The sequence below is a fragment of the Syngnathus acus genome, chromosome 10 (assembly GCF_901709675.1).
Source record: "Syngnathus acus chromosome 10, fSynAcu1.2, whole genome shotgun sequence".
Lineage (NCBI taxonomy): Eukaryota > Metazoa > Chordata > Actinopteri > Syngnathiformes > Syngnathidae > Syngnathus > Syngnathus acus.
Window position 1 is genome coordinate 6998033 of NC_051095.1, and position 16591 is coordinate 7014623.

The following is a 16591-nucleotide window of genomic DNA, read 5'->3' on the forward strand; positions in this document are numbered from 1 at the left end:
AAGTGATACAGTAAGACTGAGTGCAAACTGTCATTAGATGAATTTGTAGCACACCGTCAATTACATCACATAAATAAATATTAAACTGGAATGGCTATGACCCGCTCTCTGAACTCTGTACTAATACAGCAACAAATATACAGTCTGTGTCGCCACCAGAGGTGGTCGTAAATCACATAAGGGCAAGTCTCAAATTGTAGCCTTTAAGTTTCAAGCTCCAATTAGGAAAAATAAATCAAGCAAGTCAAGTCACGTCGCTAAAAAGGAAGTCTTTGTTCAAGCAAGGGAAGAATGAAGTCACAAAATCTTACTCAACATACTGTACATTAGAGTGATGTTGTTTTTCACTGATCAAGTGAAAACAAAGAACTTCTGTATTTCTAAATATTAAACAACAACTTGAGTATGAAATATATGAATGTGTACATAATTTTATTAACATTTGCTTGGCTGTTTACGGCTACCACCGTATCAAATGCTGCTACTGAAATCAAAACTTGTCATGAGAGGAGACCCAGAAGCAGTCATGATACAAAAGTTGAAGATTAAAAGTCTTTATCGAGTATCAACAGAAAGCAGCAGGCCTGGGCATTTAAGAAAACTAGACACGCTACCTGAAAGAAAGCTTGACTCACTGATAATTTCTCGCAGGGTAAACCGAGTTTATATACTGTAAGGCATCAGAATAAAGGTTGACATAACAACAGGACAAATTGTATAAGGGAAACAGCAACTGCATAGCAACTAATACATTTTGGAATCAGGCTTATGACACAAAGAAACTAAAACAAAAGGACACACCATAAAGAATCAGCGACTTTATAAAAACGGATACATCAACACTGTTAAAGTACAGTATAATAAGTAATCTCTTAAACATAAACACATGCAAGCGCACTCACTCTCAAAAAAACTAAGACTACATAAGTCCTTAACACATACACACAGACAAAAACTAAATGCCTCAGCTTCAAGCAGCTTATCTATCCGTCCATATATAATTCCTTTTCCTGTTGTCTCTTTCTTTACTATTCCTGACTACCGTGTTGACTCTCCTCTATGACCTCTTGTCACAAGCCTGCGACCCAATCGAAATTTCAATTGCGTCCGCCTCTTTCAAACGAGCATGTAACTGCTCGAACATGAGCAAATACGATCTACGGTGGCTATGCAGAACTTCACCAAGTCCCCCGCCTTGTCCTTCCAAATGTAGCCTGTAGGGGGCGGTCAAAGCCCGGCAGATGGCAACCTCACGGATCTCCGCGACGCACGCACAGGCACAGCCACTCGCACACACTGCCGCTCGAGAATGGTTAAGTGCAAAAGATAAATGATTTTTATTTATTGTAGTCGGAAAAGATTGATAAATACGAAGGTTAGGGAAGCGGTGTGGGGCGTTTGATGTTGAGGTCAGAATGTGCATACGTGGTTGGGTGGCTTGACAAGCAAATCATTACAAAAGCTTTTAAAGCGCTTCTTGATTTGAGGAAAACAGCCATGCCAACATGTTTTTTTTTTTAATTTATTTGAATATAAATGGTGTAAAATAGAAGAACTTCCAGACCGTTTGCCGACCCCCCCGCTTGCCTTCCAACACGCACGCACACAGCACTCCTCCCTCCTCCCGTCCCTGTGATAGAGAGACATTCACAAACAGGACGAGAGAGAGAGCGCGAGCGAAAGAGTAGTTGCAAGCTTGCAAGACTGTGCTTCAGTTTGTCATCACCCGGGCGGCAGCCTAGCAGCACGCGAGTAAGCAGCGAGCAACCGAGCCGAGGCGCACCGGAACCGGACAGCATCGGACGGCACTGCGAATTGACACCACAGAGGAGTTTTTCTTTCTTTCGATAATCTTTTATCCTCTTTCCCCCCCATTTCCTTTTAACTTAAATTTGTTTACATCCCCCGCTCACTTCTTGCTCCAAAGAACCAGAACCTCCTCCACCACCGCCTCGCAGAACCTCGGACGTGATGCGGACCTCCGCCGCGTAGACGGCTGATCCGTATCTCACTCGCAAAAAGTGGACTTAATTGAGAGAGGAATATTCTCTTGGCTTCATTGGATTTCAACTGCTTTTCACTCTTCAATCGTGTGGATTTTTATCCCATTTTTCCTGCTTTTTCGCACTCCCCGAGTTCCAGAGTGGACACCGACGACAAGCGGAGCCTGGAGTGCTCCAAACTAGGCTACCGCGCAGCGCTCACCCGCTCCAGGTAGGAAAACAGCCACCTGCTCACATGCATCACATTCTCCATGATTCTTTTGAACTACAATGACTCGCTTTCAAAGATATTTTAAAATAGTTTAAAGAACGGATGTGCATTGTTGAAGAATGTTGCGATTTGAGACACTTGTTGTCCAAATGAATTCGAGATTAAAACCAATAGCGTGTTCATTTCCGCCTTCATTGCACTTATTGATCCGTATCGACCGCCGTCCAGCAGAATCCAATAGAACCTGCCTGACACCAGCAGTCGTGCTGGTTTGCGTTCTGGTGGGCTCCATATACAACAACGATCTGAGTACAAAGAAAGTCTGTCTGATCTCAAGTTTGTGAACTCCTTGACAGACTGTGTTTCCGGAGCTAATTTTTGACGAGCTTTCCTCAAAGGGTCACCACACCTCCCCGTTTTTGTGTTTGCGAGCTAAGACAAATGAATCGCAATGGAGAGGGTCCTAGTTGGACCTCTGCCTCGAAATGACCCCAAAACCAATTAACGAAGTGTGATTTCTGTGCGTCCAAGGAAAACAAACATGCATGCGGCATTTGATATCCATCAGATCCACTTTCGGCTGATGCTGATGTTTGGAATCATTAAAAATGAACGCAATCACATCCTCATCATCTTTCTCGGGACCTGAAAAGCGCATTTCTTTGCATCATCAGCGATGTTCCGGATATGTAAGTTCCTGACACGATGGACTTCTTTGCAATTTGAAGCTTGGCTGGTGGCAAGCCCAGGTGCTTTCTAAATTTTTGGGAGGGGGTGCTCGGGAATAGTTTAAAAGCCAAGGGGAGGTTATCTAGGATCTTGTCTGTATGTGTAGTTAAATTATGTTTTTGAGAGCAAGCCTATTCAAATTTCATCGTAGGATTAATGTTAAAAATTATTATGAATGAAAATTGAGTGGTTTTGGATACCCATGCTCGAAACATGTTTTCAAAGCTCTGTGTGTGTGTGTGTGGGGGGGGGGGTTGTCTCCTGGGCGGGGTTGTATATAGGACCTACAAAGATATTCCGGCGTGTGTTGAAGCCTTCAAAATTGTTATAGAAATAATGCAAAAATGATTCACATGAGATGCCTAAAACTTGAAGACTCAAGCCTTGACTATCCATGTTTAGAACATACAGATTGGATGGGGGGGGCAGCCAAGACCCCTACACCTATAGATGATGACATGATGTAGGGGGAATTTGCAATTTTGTTTGTTGCCTCCAATCATTCTGATGTATTTACAAAAGAAAATGTTTGACTTATGCAAATTAAGCAGATTTTGAGGTGGTACATGTCCAGCGTTCCGAAGGTTTGTACACTTCCACCTAAAATAAATGTTTGGAAAATTGTGCATGTTTTAAAGATGATTTTGTCACAGGAATAAAATGATAAGGAGGTATAATGGAATAGGAATAAAATGCTAAAAATTAAAGTTTACTAAGTGTACTAATGAGTGAATGTTGGGGATATTGAGGATGGTAGCGAGGAACCCATAAAAGTGAAAATTTCCAGAAGGATACACATGTTGAGAAACCTGGGCATTTTTTGGGAGTATATAAATGCACCCTTAAACTAGATTTCATTGTGTGGGTAAAATATTTATAAATTATAAGAATTAAAGCAGTTTCAATTTACTGCTGAGCAGGCTTTTCATTACTGTGCATTCTCATCGGGATACACAAGCACCAAATTCACTCAATAGCAATGTTTTTTTTCCGGGGGGGGGGTCATTTTAAAAATGATAAGAATTATTCAAGGAGGGGGTGTCATTTTAAAAATGATAAGAATGAGAAAGTTATAATTGGGTCCTTATACTGCTATCCCCAGGCCTTGAGGAACTTGTGTTATCTTTTATTATCTGTCTTTGAAACACACAGACTCTTGTAAGTGGATTTAGAGTTTCAGTGTGTTTATCCGTGCGTGTGTGTGTGTGTGTGCACGCATGTGTAAGTCAGAGGCGGTGAATCCGGTCTCTCCGGTTCTGCCGGAGGGGCAAGAAAGCGCGTGAATGAAGGAGGGTTTGGCTGGAGACTATTTACATGCACAGCTCACAGTTTGCGGCCTACTCAACTTTGACCTCCTTCCCTACTTCCTGTCAAGTAGGCCGCCAACCTCATGACACATGTGTGCGTCTGGTTATTGTTTTCCTCCTGACACCTGTCAACGCAACGTGTCGGGTATCTCCCAGAGTGTGACTCAAACATGTCCAGGAAGTAGACATGTCCACGCCATCTTTCATAAACATCTACATCCCTCATGAAAGATGATTCCATGCAGTAACCTTTGCCCTAGCACGTGTGTCTTTATATATATATATATATGAAGAAGTCACATGACTTTGGATTTACTTTTATTCTTTCAACAAGTTAACACCTGCCACCAAGGTTTGCTTTTATTTTTTATTTTTTTTGCATGATGCATTCAGGTGACTTGCCAAAAGTGCCGATATTTTTATTCTGTTTTGTTTTCCTCATGTCCTCAACCTTGAATCTGATTCTCCATCTTGTTGGTTTGGTTTGAACATGAAAAGTCCTGTGACTTTGGATTTACTTTCATTTTAGTTCATGAAAAGTTGGCATTTTCAACACGTATCACGTAAAGCACAACGTAAACTGGCTACTGTAGATTGCTGTATGTCAATAGATGTGCGTGCGTGTGTGTTAATCTGCATCAAACAATAGAATGTGAATGGAGTCATTAGTGTAATCCCTTTTGTCATGCGCCCTGGCTGGACCCCACACACACACACACACACACACACACATACACACACACACACATGCACGCACACACGCACACTCACATTTCCGCTGTGTGTCTTTTGTCTTGTTGTAGCTTTGTCAAAGAAAACTAAATTGACTTGAATACTAGACCTGTGTAAAGTACCGTGATGCCGATGCTGAACCGATCGCATGGCAAAACACGAAAACCTCATTAAAGGTTGCAGACGACAAACATTAGAAAACGTTTGAAAAAGTGAATGTTTGTAAAAACATTTGAAGTCAAACAATTTCATCCAACTTTGTAGGACAAGAGCAAGCAAACATCTTAAAATCCAAACAAGCCTTTTTGTTAGTTTTTTTACCAGACCACCATTTCCATCACTTTTGCAATTGTGATGAATCCCTCAAGGATAACAAGTTTCAAAAATAGCTTTTAGTCTCTCATGTATTGCATAACGTTTTGACACAAGCATGCTGTGACATTTGTGACTTTTGTGTTTTGAGGTCATGAGAAGTTTGTTTTATGTCTCACTAAATTCCAGCCGCGGCATTCACATGCTCTTTGCTGACATGCGTGCTGACATGCGTGAGTGTGTGTGTGTGTGTGTATTCACATGCACTCTGAATATGTGTCTATTTACTTTTCATACTTTCCCACATTGATGTTTCCTCAGAATGGATCAAAGCAAAAAAAATAAATAAATACAATAACAACAGAAATCTAGGGAAAGATTGTTTTAAATTAAGAGCTAGCTCGTTGCTTATTGTAGCATTACGTACTTCAAAAAGATGATCAAATCCTTTTCTCTTCAACAAACTAGATCCACAGTACACAATAGAACCAGAGTGACAACTACGTATACATGACAAAAACATACCTGGACTGAATATCATGTTACACCATGTATGTACTGTTTATGTAGACGAAAAGCAGCAGGAATAGTCAACAGTGCTGTACGCAGCGGCCATACATGAACAAAACGTGCATTTCGCAGTTGCGACGTTAGACACTCCATAATAATCATCGTAACGCATCGGATGACAAGGTGACACAATTTGAGTGATTGCGGCGTTTCCACGGTAACGAGGGAGTGTGAAATGCCTTGGCGATCAGTGGACTATTTACCGGTTCTCAAAGAAAGCACACACACTCATTCACAGCCAAATGGAAGGGTGTGTGTATGTGTGTGTTTGTGACACAGCAGGGAGGCAACATGAGTGGCCAGCAGCAACAGGCTGAGCATTTGCTGCTCTTTTGCTGACTTGAAATAGAAGAATTAGAACACTTGGCTCTCCAATAACCTCACTTGTTCTTTGTATGTAACGTGTACACAGCTCAAACAACGTTACCACGTCGCAAAGTTAAAGTTGTCTTCCACCCTCTGGCCTAAACGGTTTTCCACTTTTTTGTCTTCCAGATTAATGGCGGCCCCAAGGCGGCACTTCCTACTCTACCTGGCGGCGGCACTACTATCGTGGTGCAACGCCACCCCCACCGACATCCTTTACCGGGTCCTCGAGGAGCAGCCGCCCAACACCCTGGTGGGCAGCCTGGCGTCGGACCAGGGGCTCCCTGACAGCGGGCACCTGTACAAGCTAGAGGTGGGCTCTCCCTACCTCCGTGTAGACGGGAAGACAGGCGACATCTACACCACCGAGATCTCCATTGACCGCGAGACCCTCAGGGACTGCCGGAACCTCTTTGATGATGACAAATGTTACCTGGAGTTCGAGGTGTCCATCACGGACATGGTGAAAGGCATCGGATCAGGGCCTCGCCTCATCGAGGGCCGCATCGAGGTTCTGGACTCCAACGACAACACGCCCCAGTTCTCCTCACCCATTCTCACCCTGTCTATCCCTGAGAACACCCACGTGGGGGCTCTGTTCTCCATCCCCATGGCGACCGATCGTGATGCCGCTAGTAACGGCGTGGCCGAATACTACCTGAGCACGGGACCCGACGCCGAACAGCTCTTTGGACTGCAGGTGGCGGTGGACACGGACGAGAAGGTGCCCCAGCTGGTTGTTAAGGGGAACCTGGACCGTGAGAAGAAGGACTCGTACGACCTAAACATTCGCGTGGTGGACGGTGGGCGGCCGCCCAGGGCCAGCAGCGCCCTGCTGAGGGTGGTCGTCACCGACCAGAACGACAATGCGCCAACGTTTGAGAGGAATCTTTACGATGCTGAGCTGGCGGAGAACAGCCCGCTGGGACACTCGGTGCTGCAGGTCAGTAGAATCGAAAAAGTAGAGTACAAAAAGTGAGATTTTTGTCATTTCTTTTCACCACTGTTGAAGTCCTGCTAAGTTTTGTCACGGTCTCCCACGGTACTGTGGGAAGATATGGCTGCTGAGTCCCAAAGACTCAAAGGTGCACAACGGTTCAGCTTGCGGTTTACGACGAATGCTGTGCATTCCTTCCAGGCCTTGCACATGCTGATCTAGTCCCTCATGTTTCTCACGATCTTTCAAGACTTACCACGGGCGAAATGTAGACGTCGAGTAGCTGGGGAGGATGATTGTGGCCCTGGAAGAGTCTAATCAAGGTCCCCGTCGCTGACTTTGTTCACATTCGTTCTTTTGCACAGTAACACATATTCCCGTGTGGTAGCAAGTGTGACATAAAAATGGCGTCAGACATCTTTGTTTCTCATTCCGTGCCGGTATGTTTCACGCAGAAACATGGGGAAAAGCTTCCTTTTATGGGCAGCGTGAAAGGGGTTTTAGATGTGTGACAAGGTCTGGCGTAAAATATTGCAGTAAAACTCCTTGCAACACAGAAGAGCCAAAGAAATGATTGTGATTTCACACAGCCATCTTGGGCTATAGATTCTGCAAAATTGGTGTACAAGAGCAATTTTTACACCGCAGAGTGGTCGGTCGGACTGTAATTTTACCTGTCAATAATTTTGGTCGGAAGTGGTCCCTGCTTCCCAAGTTGGACTTCTGCCACTGAACATACCCGTTTTATCTTCCACACTGTCACAGACTTGCGACAGTAAGGATTTGCCAAGGTGATAAATTCCATGTGAGTCACCCATAAGGTAGCCTTGTTAGCATGTGACGTAGCGCTAGTGAAAGAGGCGATTGTTGGCATGTCAACCTCAGTCAAACATTAACTGCGGCTTCTGGGAAGAGCTTTTTTTTTTTTTACTTCTGTCTAGCCGATTCTGCAACAAACCTCCTCGTCACTCTGAGCGGTCACTAGCCAATCAGGGATTATCTATTGCTATTATTGAAGGCGATGCTTGTCACGTAACACCTTTTCAAATGAATGCGGCTAAATGTGAAACATATTGATTAAAAAAAAATTACAACCCAACCTTAATTAATAACTCCCCCCAAAGTTTCATTTCCATGACAAACCATTTTGAATCTTAATTTCAGATATGGAAGTATGCATCTGATTGTAGATTTTATGATATGATTCAATTAATGGTTTAATGAATCCACCTATCCTTAGATGGATTTTAATGTTGAGGTAGCAAGCTTTATTTGAAAAGAAATGTAAAGGAATACAGTTTGACACAAAAACAAGACTATGAATTGGCGACACACTTTTTGCCTACTCTGTATATGCAATCCATATATTTTCTTAGAGTTTACGTTGCTTAAACAACCCCTTGGCATTCTCTCTTTCTTGATCAACAGGACAAGTCGCAATTGACCTCATTCTTTGTTACTTGTGTGCTTTTGAATCCAGAACATATTGTGACTTTTAAGCACCTTCAAATGATGGGCTGTAATTGATTGTTTACAGGCATTGACATTTTCTGATCCTTAGTTGCGGTTGTCCTTTTCAACACTAATCTTGTAGTAGTCATTTGACATGGGAGGTTTTTAGATAAGGTCCGCTGCATCTTTTCTCTGACAATCAATACAAGACGGACGACTCGCAATCTCTAAATCCCGGTAACAGGACGTTGAATCGCGTACGTAAAAAGTCAAGTTGCCTTATTAGTGGTCAAGCGAAGACGATCGACTACAAAAAGAAATGTGAGCTAAAGCGTCAGAGCGGGTCACGTTGGTTAATTGTTAGCGTGGAAGACAAACGGCACTTCTGTCGGCCGTTTGCTCGTCGGCTCGATAGGCAATCCTGCCCCAAGCTGTCAATAATTTACAGGCCGCTCGGCGAAACGCGGCGCTCCTTAAAGCCTTCCCGCCTGGAAAGCAAATCAATGGGCAGGAGAAATGATCTTTTCTTCAGCGCTAACCGCTGGCGACTGGAATCAGCAGCTTCCGACTGTCGGATTTCACTCGGCAAGGGGCAAAGAAGATTTTGATTAGGAGGTCGGATGAACCTCCCGTCTTGCTCTTACAAATGCCTCAAGGATTCTGCGGAGCGAAGCAACCTTTCACACCCTGACGTTGCTTTAAAAAGAGAACACGGCTGCTGAATTAATCATTTTTTTTATTAACATGAAATAGAAAGAAAAGACACACTAACGTCTTCCAGTTTGAGCTCCAAAGTTAAAGATGAGTTGAACTTAACAGTACGTGCCAATACAACTCTTGGACATTCAATCATACTTTTGTGGTTAGGGATAAGATTAGTGGGGTAGGCTTAATGGTTGCTCAAGATGAGGAGGTTTGGTAGTGGTAGACATTAAGGGGTCAAGGTTAGGATAAAGGTTTATGGCTAATGGCCCGGGTTTAGCGTTGGGCTTAGGTTCCGTGAGTCCGCCTCAGGGTTTTAGTGTAGGTCAAGAAAGTGGGTGTCTCAACCGTTCACCCCACTCATATGATTTGTGCTGCGAACTTGGGCCTTTCTCAGCTGCATAACATTTGTATAATGTTTCAATCCTTTTTGAGGATGGCAGACCCCAGAATGAAGAAAAGAGACATACTGTGTTGCTACAATGATGTAAGAGTGTCTCACTTGCCAAGGTGAATTTCTGAGCATGTCTGTATCAAGTACTGCTTTCCAGTAAATATTTATTGAGGCTCGTGTGTGTACGTGCATTTGTGTGTATTATAGTTTGGGGGTAGGCTTTAGGTGGATTTGTCACTTAGGGTAGAACGAAAACATGTTTGGAAGGTGAAGAACCTTTTAAGGGAATAACTCCCGTCATAACGCTCCCTTATGCCAAGAATCGAAGTGCACTTCCTTGAGTTGTTTGTACACTGACCCTGTTTAAAAATTCTCTTAGTTGAAAAAATAGCGTTTGTTCCCCCATGTCAAAAGTCTGATTAAGACTTTTATTTCTCCTGACAGGTGTAGGGTATTGTTCTAAAAATAATAACATTAGTGTGCACTCATGTAGCCATCTTATTATTTTCCATGAAAAGAAAGTATTAAAAAGACAAACACAATTCTTCTAATGATCTCCAAAGATGAATGAACGTTATGTGCCAGGACAATTGGACATTCAGAGCAGCTCTTGTTTTCCTAATCAAACTTGCTTTATTTGGCTGAGTGAATGCGTATCACAAGCGGCTATGATGGGTCCTCCCTTCCCGCTGCTAATGTTCCCAAGTGGAGGCTGTGCTTTCGTCCTATTAAGAAGAAGAACATTAACATTCATTTGTGTCCGTTAAAGGGCAATGAGCCGCCGCCTGTCTCAATGATTCTAGCTTCCAGCTGGACGGAGGGGAAATGTTTTTAGCGGTAACTTAGCTAGTCGCTGTCTCTCTTTATAACTTTTTGCGAGGGAGTAAGACGGAAAATAATCTGACTAATGCGTCTGGTGTCATGAAAGTCTGTTGGACTTTTTAGTTGAACAAACATGTCCAGTAAAATGTTATGTTGGAAACTGCTTGAACGTTATGGTCAGAGTTTAAGGTTATTTATTCGTGCGAGTTTGGTGGATTAGGATAAAATTGGTTTATATGTAGGGTTAGTAGGTTAGGTTGGGGGTCAGATTTAGAATTGGGGTTAAAGTTAATAGGTTACTCTTTGGGTTAGTTGGTGGGCTAGGGCTTCAACCGAGGCTTAGGTGTTATGGGTTTAGGTTAAGGTTAGATCTGAGTGATTATGGGATTGGCTCCATCTGGAGATTAGCGAGAAAGAGTAAGGAAAGGGTTTGGGTTTATGTTTAGAGTTAATGGTGTAGGGATGATATTTGTGTAGGTGTATGGTTAGGTTTAATAAATTAGGTTAGAGGTCGAGTCTAGGGTTAGGGTCAACGGTAAAATTTAGTGGGTTAGAATTTCAAGTAAAGGTTGGTGGGCTAGGCTAAAGAGCAGGGTTAGGAGTGGAGTTATGGATACGGCGAAGGTTAATAAATGAGCTGTCATGGTTTATGGGTTGGGTAATTGGTTAGGGGTTATTATACTACTTATTTGGTAATGTCTTCAAATGTTTTCATGGTTCTGTCATTTGGGACTCAAGTGGTGAGCCTTGAAAGGGTAAACGCATGTTGTCTGTCTTTTCAGGTCCGCGCCAACGATGCTGACACGGGCACCAATGGCGAGATCGACTACAGCCTGCACCAGATGTCCGAGGCACTCCAGAGACTTCTGCGCATCGACCGTTCCACAGGAATCATCTATGTCAAAGGCATGGTGGACCGTGAGGAGGAGAACATTCTCAAGTTCTTCGTTGTGGCCAAAGACCGCGGGCCGAACTCTAAGAGCTCCAAAGTCCTGGTGACCGTCAAGGTCCGGGACCAGAATGACAATGCTCCCACTATCGAGATCCGCGGCATTGGCCTAGTAACTCACCAGGATGGAATCGCCAACATCTCAGAGGACATGCCGGTGGGCACCGCTGTGGCGTTGGTCCAAGTGTCGGACCGTGACGAGGGGGAGAATGCGGTGGTGACATGTGTGGTAGCCGGCGATGTCCCATTCCAGTTACAGCCTTTGGGTGAGTCCAGCAATGACCGTAAAAGGAAATACTTCCTGCAAACCACCACGCTGCTGGATTACGAGCGAGTGAAGGATTACAGGATTGAGATCGTGGCAGTGGATTCCGGCAACCCCGCTCTGTCTAGCACCAACTCCCTAAAAGTGCAGGTCACTGACATAAATGACAACACACCCATCTTCTCCCCAGCCATTGTGGAAGTTGACTTTGCTGAAGGGAACCAGCCTGGTGACAAGGTGCTACAGGTGCTGGCCACTGATGCAGACAGTGGCAGTAATGCTGAGCTGGTCTACAGCATTGTGGAGCGCTCATCCACCACTCTCTTTGAAATTGACGGCAGTAGCGGCCAGATTCGAGTAAAGAACCTGTTGGATCGTGAGGAGATAGAGCGCTACGAGTTTCGTGTGGCGGCAGCCGACAAAGGCGTCCCGAGCAAAACTGGCACAGCAACAGTGATAATTAACATCCTGGACCGGAACGACAATGACCCTAAATTCATGCTGAGCGGTTATAGCTTCTCCGTCATCGAGAACATGCCACCACTCAACCCCGTGGGGGTGGTCACTGTTACAGACATTGACAAGGGCGACAATGCCAGAGTAAAGCTGTTTGTTGAGCCCGACAATGGCAAGTTTGTCATCCAGAATGGCACTGGAAACATTTTGTCCAGCATCTCCTTCGATCGAGAGAAGGAAAGCACCTACACCTTCCAATTAAAGGCGGTGGACGCCGGTGACCCACCTCGCTCCTCCTATGTGGGCGTCACCATCAATGTACTGGACGACAACGACAATGCCCCTTATGTCACCACACCTGCCAACTCATCCTACACATACCTGAGCCCTGTCACCCCATTGGAGACCCTCGTGGCGGTAGTGGATGCTGAGGACTTTGATTCCGGACCTAATGCTGAGCTGGACTACACCATCACTGGGGGTAACCCCTATGGACTCTTCCATATTTCGCCCACCACGGGGGAGATCACATTGGCGCAGAAATTCACCGGCAAGCACAACGGGCTGCATCGGCTGGTGGTTCAGGTTCGGGACAAAGGCAAGCCACGCCGTCACACAACCGCGCTGGTACATGTCTTTGTCAATGACACCAAGGGCAATGTGTCATTGGTTGAGGCTCTGGTGGGGCACAGTTTGTACACCCCCCTGGACCGGGACATCGCAGGGGACCCCAACTATGCCCTGGCACAGCGTAGTAACATCCTGTATGGAAGCCTGGCCGGAATCGCCGGTGTTATCATGGTCATTGTGGCCGTGGTGGTCATCCGGCACAGGCTCCAGCAGGACGCAAAGAGCGGCTACCAAGCCGGAAAGAAAGAGAGCAAAGACCTGTATGCCCCCAAGCAAGGACCCAAAAACTCCAAGGGCAAAAAGAGCAAGAAAGGCAAAGCTCCCAAACCGGCCAAACCTCTGGAAGATGATGAGGAGGCCAGCCTCCAGAAGGGCCTCAAGTTCAACCTCATCAACGAAGCCGTAAGCGACAGCCCCCGGATACATCTGCCCCTCAACTACCCGCCGGGTAGCCCCGATCTGGGGCGCCACTATCGCTCTAACTCGCCGCTGCCATCTATCCAACTTCAGCCGCAGTCGCCCTCTGCCTCCAAGAAGCACCAGGCGGTGCAGGACCTCCCTGCTACTAACACCTTCGTGGGCACGGGTGACAACAACTCCACAGGCTCCGACCAATACTCGGATTACAGCTACAAGGCCAACCCGCCCAAATACAGCAGCAAACAGGTAGGCCACTACGCAAATGCGCCCATGTACCAGCGGGACATCTATTGGACCGACGGGGTGTGGTAGTTTGGCCCCGGGAAAGTACGTAGACCAAAGTTGCACTCATCGAACCTAGAGTCCCCTTGCCACCACGTTCATCTTCATTTTTTCTTTTTTTCCGTTTGCTTTGGTTTCCCTTCATTTTTTTATTTCACCCTCCACATGGACATCATGAAGGATGCGGAATAGACCATATAAGTGAACCCTACTGAGACATTTTGTTGCTTAAACTACAAAAAGGGGCATTTAAAACTTGACGTGGGTCTAGCCTTACTTTGCTGTCTTGTTTATTTTCACTTTTGCGTTCATTGAAGGAGCTTTTGCCAGCATATCCTTGCGAGTGTCGACTTCTCACGCAGACGACATCCCGGTTCAGCGTCTATTTGACAAAGCACCACTGTGAAACCCTCACTTTAATTTTCTTTTGTTTTTGAGTTTTCAGTTTATTTGTTTTTGTATCGTGGAGAGATTTCTTTTGGTTTTGGACCCGTCCAGCATGTTTTCGTAGAAGACATTTTTAAAACGTTAGGAAGGTCCTTCAGTTGATGGTTGTCAGAATCAGTCAAGCTCCCAAAAAGACAAAAGGTTTGCACAGACTCTCGGTGGGTAATGTTGGCCTTCTTTTTTTTACCCACGGTGCCTTGTTCTATTTAATGTCCTCGGTGTGTCTGTGTGTGAGTGAGACGTTGTTCTGCTGTTTGTGTTGACGACACATGCACAGGCAAACCAAAGACGCACAACACACATAAACATACACACACTTTGCACTCAGTTGAAATGATTTACACCAGTGTTCTTCCTCTTCTTGTTCTCTGCTTAAACTTCATGTACATACAATGTTTGTATCATTCTTTATTTGTTGTTGTTTTTTTAAAAATCAAGTTAAAAAGCAGATTTCATTTCAATAAACATGCTTCAATGTGATTGTGGCGCTCTGTGCTTGCTTTCACTCATTGCTTGATTATGACGAGGACGATGATGGTGGGGATGATGAGGATGACGAAGAGGAGGATAATGGTGCACGGGACGTCTTCATTTCCATCTTTCACAAATGGAGATCAAATGTTTTGCATATAGGGGTCACATTAAACATTCATGTTGGTAGTGATTTAGTGATTTTTTTCATGTTAAGTTAAGTTAAGGCTCTCATTATTGTTTATTTGAGTAAGACAATAAAATAAATAGAATATAATTGAAATATATTAGAATATACAGTTTCATGCCCTACGTGTTTCTTTTTATTCATCCCCTCAAAAGAATTTTTGAAATTAAGATATGCATGATAGATGTCAGAATGGTGAAAAAGATTTTGAAAAGCTTCATCTTAAAAAATAATAGTTGAATAGGGGTTTGTAGACTATTAAAAAGAGAATTTGTGTGGGCACAACAAAAACTAAGATGCATTTTTTTGTTCTATTATTCATATTAATAAGATAAGGGGGGTAATAAATACTTAAAGCTACAAACCCAAAACATTTGATCTCCGTAAGTGTCACGCTTTAATGTTGCATTTCACACATAGGGATGTCACATTAGCAGTCGGACGCGGTGCTTTCTGCCTGAACATTGAACCGTCGCCACAGCAACATGATGACTTGTGTGTATGTGCGGGCATGTGTGTGTGTGTATTAACTCAGTCACACATACACATGTGACATAGTTAGCATGGTGATGTGTCTTTTTGGGTGCGTGTGAGGTCACTTCAAGACTTCAAGACAAGGTTGAAAAAATGTGCTCAAGACCCCTTACTTTTTAAACGAAAACGTTGTGTAATCATCCCACATTTATCACTGCATGGTACCTACTCGGCATTGTAATGAATCAGATTTGCCATTGCCTTGAAACTTGGACCAAATTTACTTTCCGCAAAAACTTCAACCTTGCAACTTAGAACCTACGACGCAATAGAACCAACCTCAAACACACATGCTAACATTAGCTTAGCTTGATGCTATGCTCACAGCTTCCTTTTTGATAAAATGTAAACAATGTCCTCCAGTTGTGTTTGTTAACAGGTCTCCATGCAACAGATGCGTTCCGTGTGGTGTGTTTTTTTAATCACCAGTTTCATGCGGTCAGGCCATTGTGGAGTCAAGAAGCACTCGCGAGAAGTTTTTAGCGTGTCGCTAGTCAATTGTTGTTTGACTGCATGTTTGATTGACAGATGGTGTGAATTGTCATCCACAGTGGTTTCTTTATGCGGCTCACTTTTATCTTACATTCAATGACCTAGAAACAACTTTCACCTGAAGAACCAACCGTTTTCTTATCGAGCCTAGAGATAACAACATGTTGACCATGACAATGACGAAGAATGCCTTACACCCTAGAATTAACCTTACAAATTAACCCTAACCCTTACATACTAGAGCTTATAGTAATTTACAACTCTTTATACCCCAGGACCAACAGATAGACCACTTAATGTTAGCTTTAGATGCAAAAACAGTACATGTCACTGCGAAGAAATAATTGTTAAAAAGTAATGTTGAAAAGAAGCATGTGTGTGGGCAAACTAGAAGCACCCCCGTTAAAAAAAAAAAAGCTTGCATGTTAGTCTATGTCAGAAGTAAGTAAAAGTATAGGACCCCTTGAGGGCAATAAACAAGTTAGCGTGCGTCGGTATCAGTGTTAGCAGGTGTTAGCCTTCTGCGGAGGTGGAGGTCAGTGCACCGATGTACCTGTAGGTAGGGTTTAAGGTCAGAAGCGATCCAGCTGCTCCATGTGCTTGTGCAGGAGAACACGCAAGCAGCAACAATATACAACACAAAAGGAAAAACAGCGAAGAAAAAAAACTCACATGAAGGATTGGCATCTAAAGTTGTGCTTTGTTTGTCAGATGGTAACATGCACCAGAGACAAGTTGTTAGTCACGCGAGCTAATCTTGATTCTAATCTTGCTTTGTCTTTTTTTTTTTTTTCAGGGAAAACAACTGTAATTTTATGAGGTTTAGTAATTCCTTTGGGAGGAAAAAATGAGGCACTCTCTGAGAACGCAGATAACAAAAAAAAGTAATCTTGTTGAATTGAAGACCGGTCTATTTTTAGA

The 16591-nt window shown here is 44.0% G+C and overlaps 1 protein-coding gene across 2 annotated transcripts in view; it reads left to right on the forward strand.

Moving 5' to 3' along the window:
- Positions 1–1656: 1656 nt before the first annotated feature.
- LOC119129719 (protocadherin-1-like) overlaps positions 1657–16591 on the forward strand; it is an 81383-nt gene continuing 66448 nt past the window's right edge. The window contains exons 1-3 of one of the 2 annotated variants that reach the window (XM_037263106.1): positions 1657–2214; positions 6360–7173; positions 11320–13503. In XM_037263106.1, the coding sequence (XP_037119001.1) occupies positions 6364–7173; positions 11320–13503 (2994 nt within the window). In that variant the 5' untranslated portion in view covers positions 1657–2214; positions 6360–6363. The remainder of the gene's footprint in view (positions 2215–6359; positions 7174–11319; positions 13504–16591) is intronic. The other variant, XM_037263107.1, reaches the window with a different exon arrangement.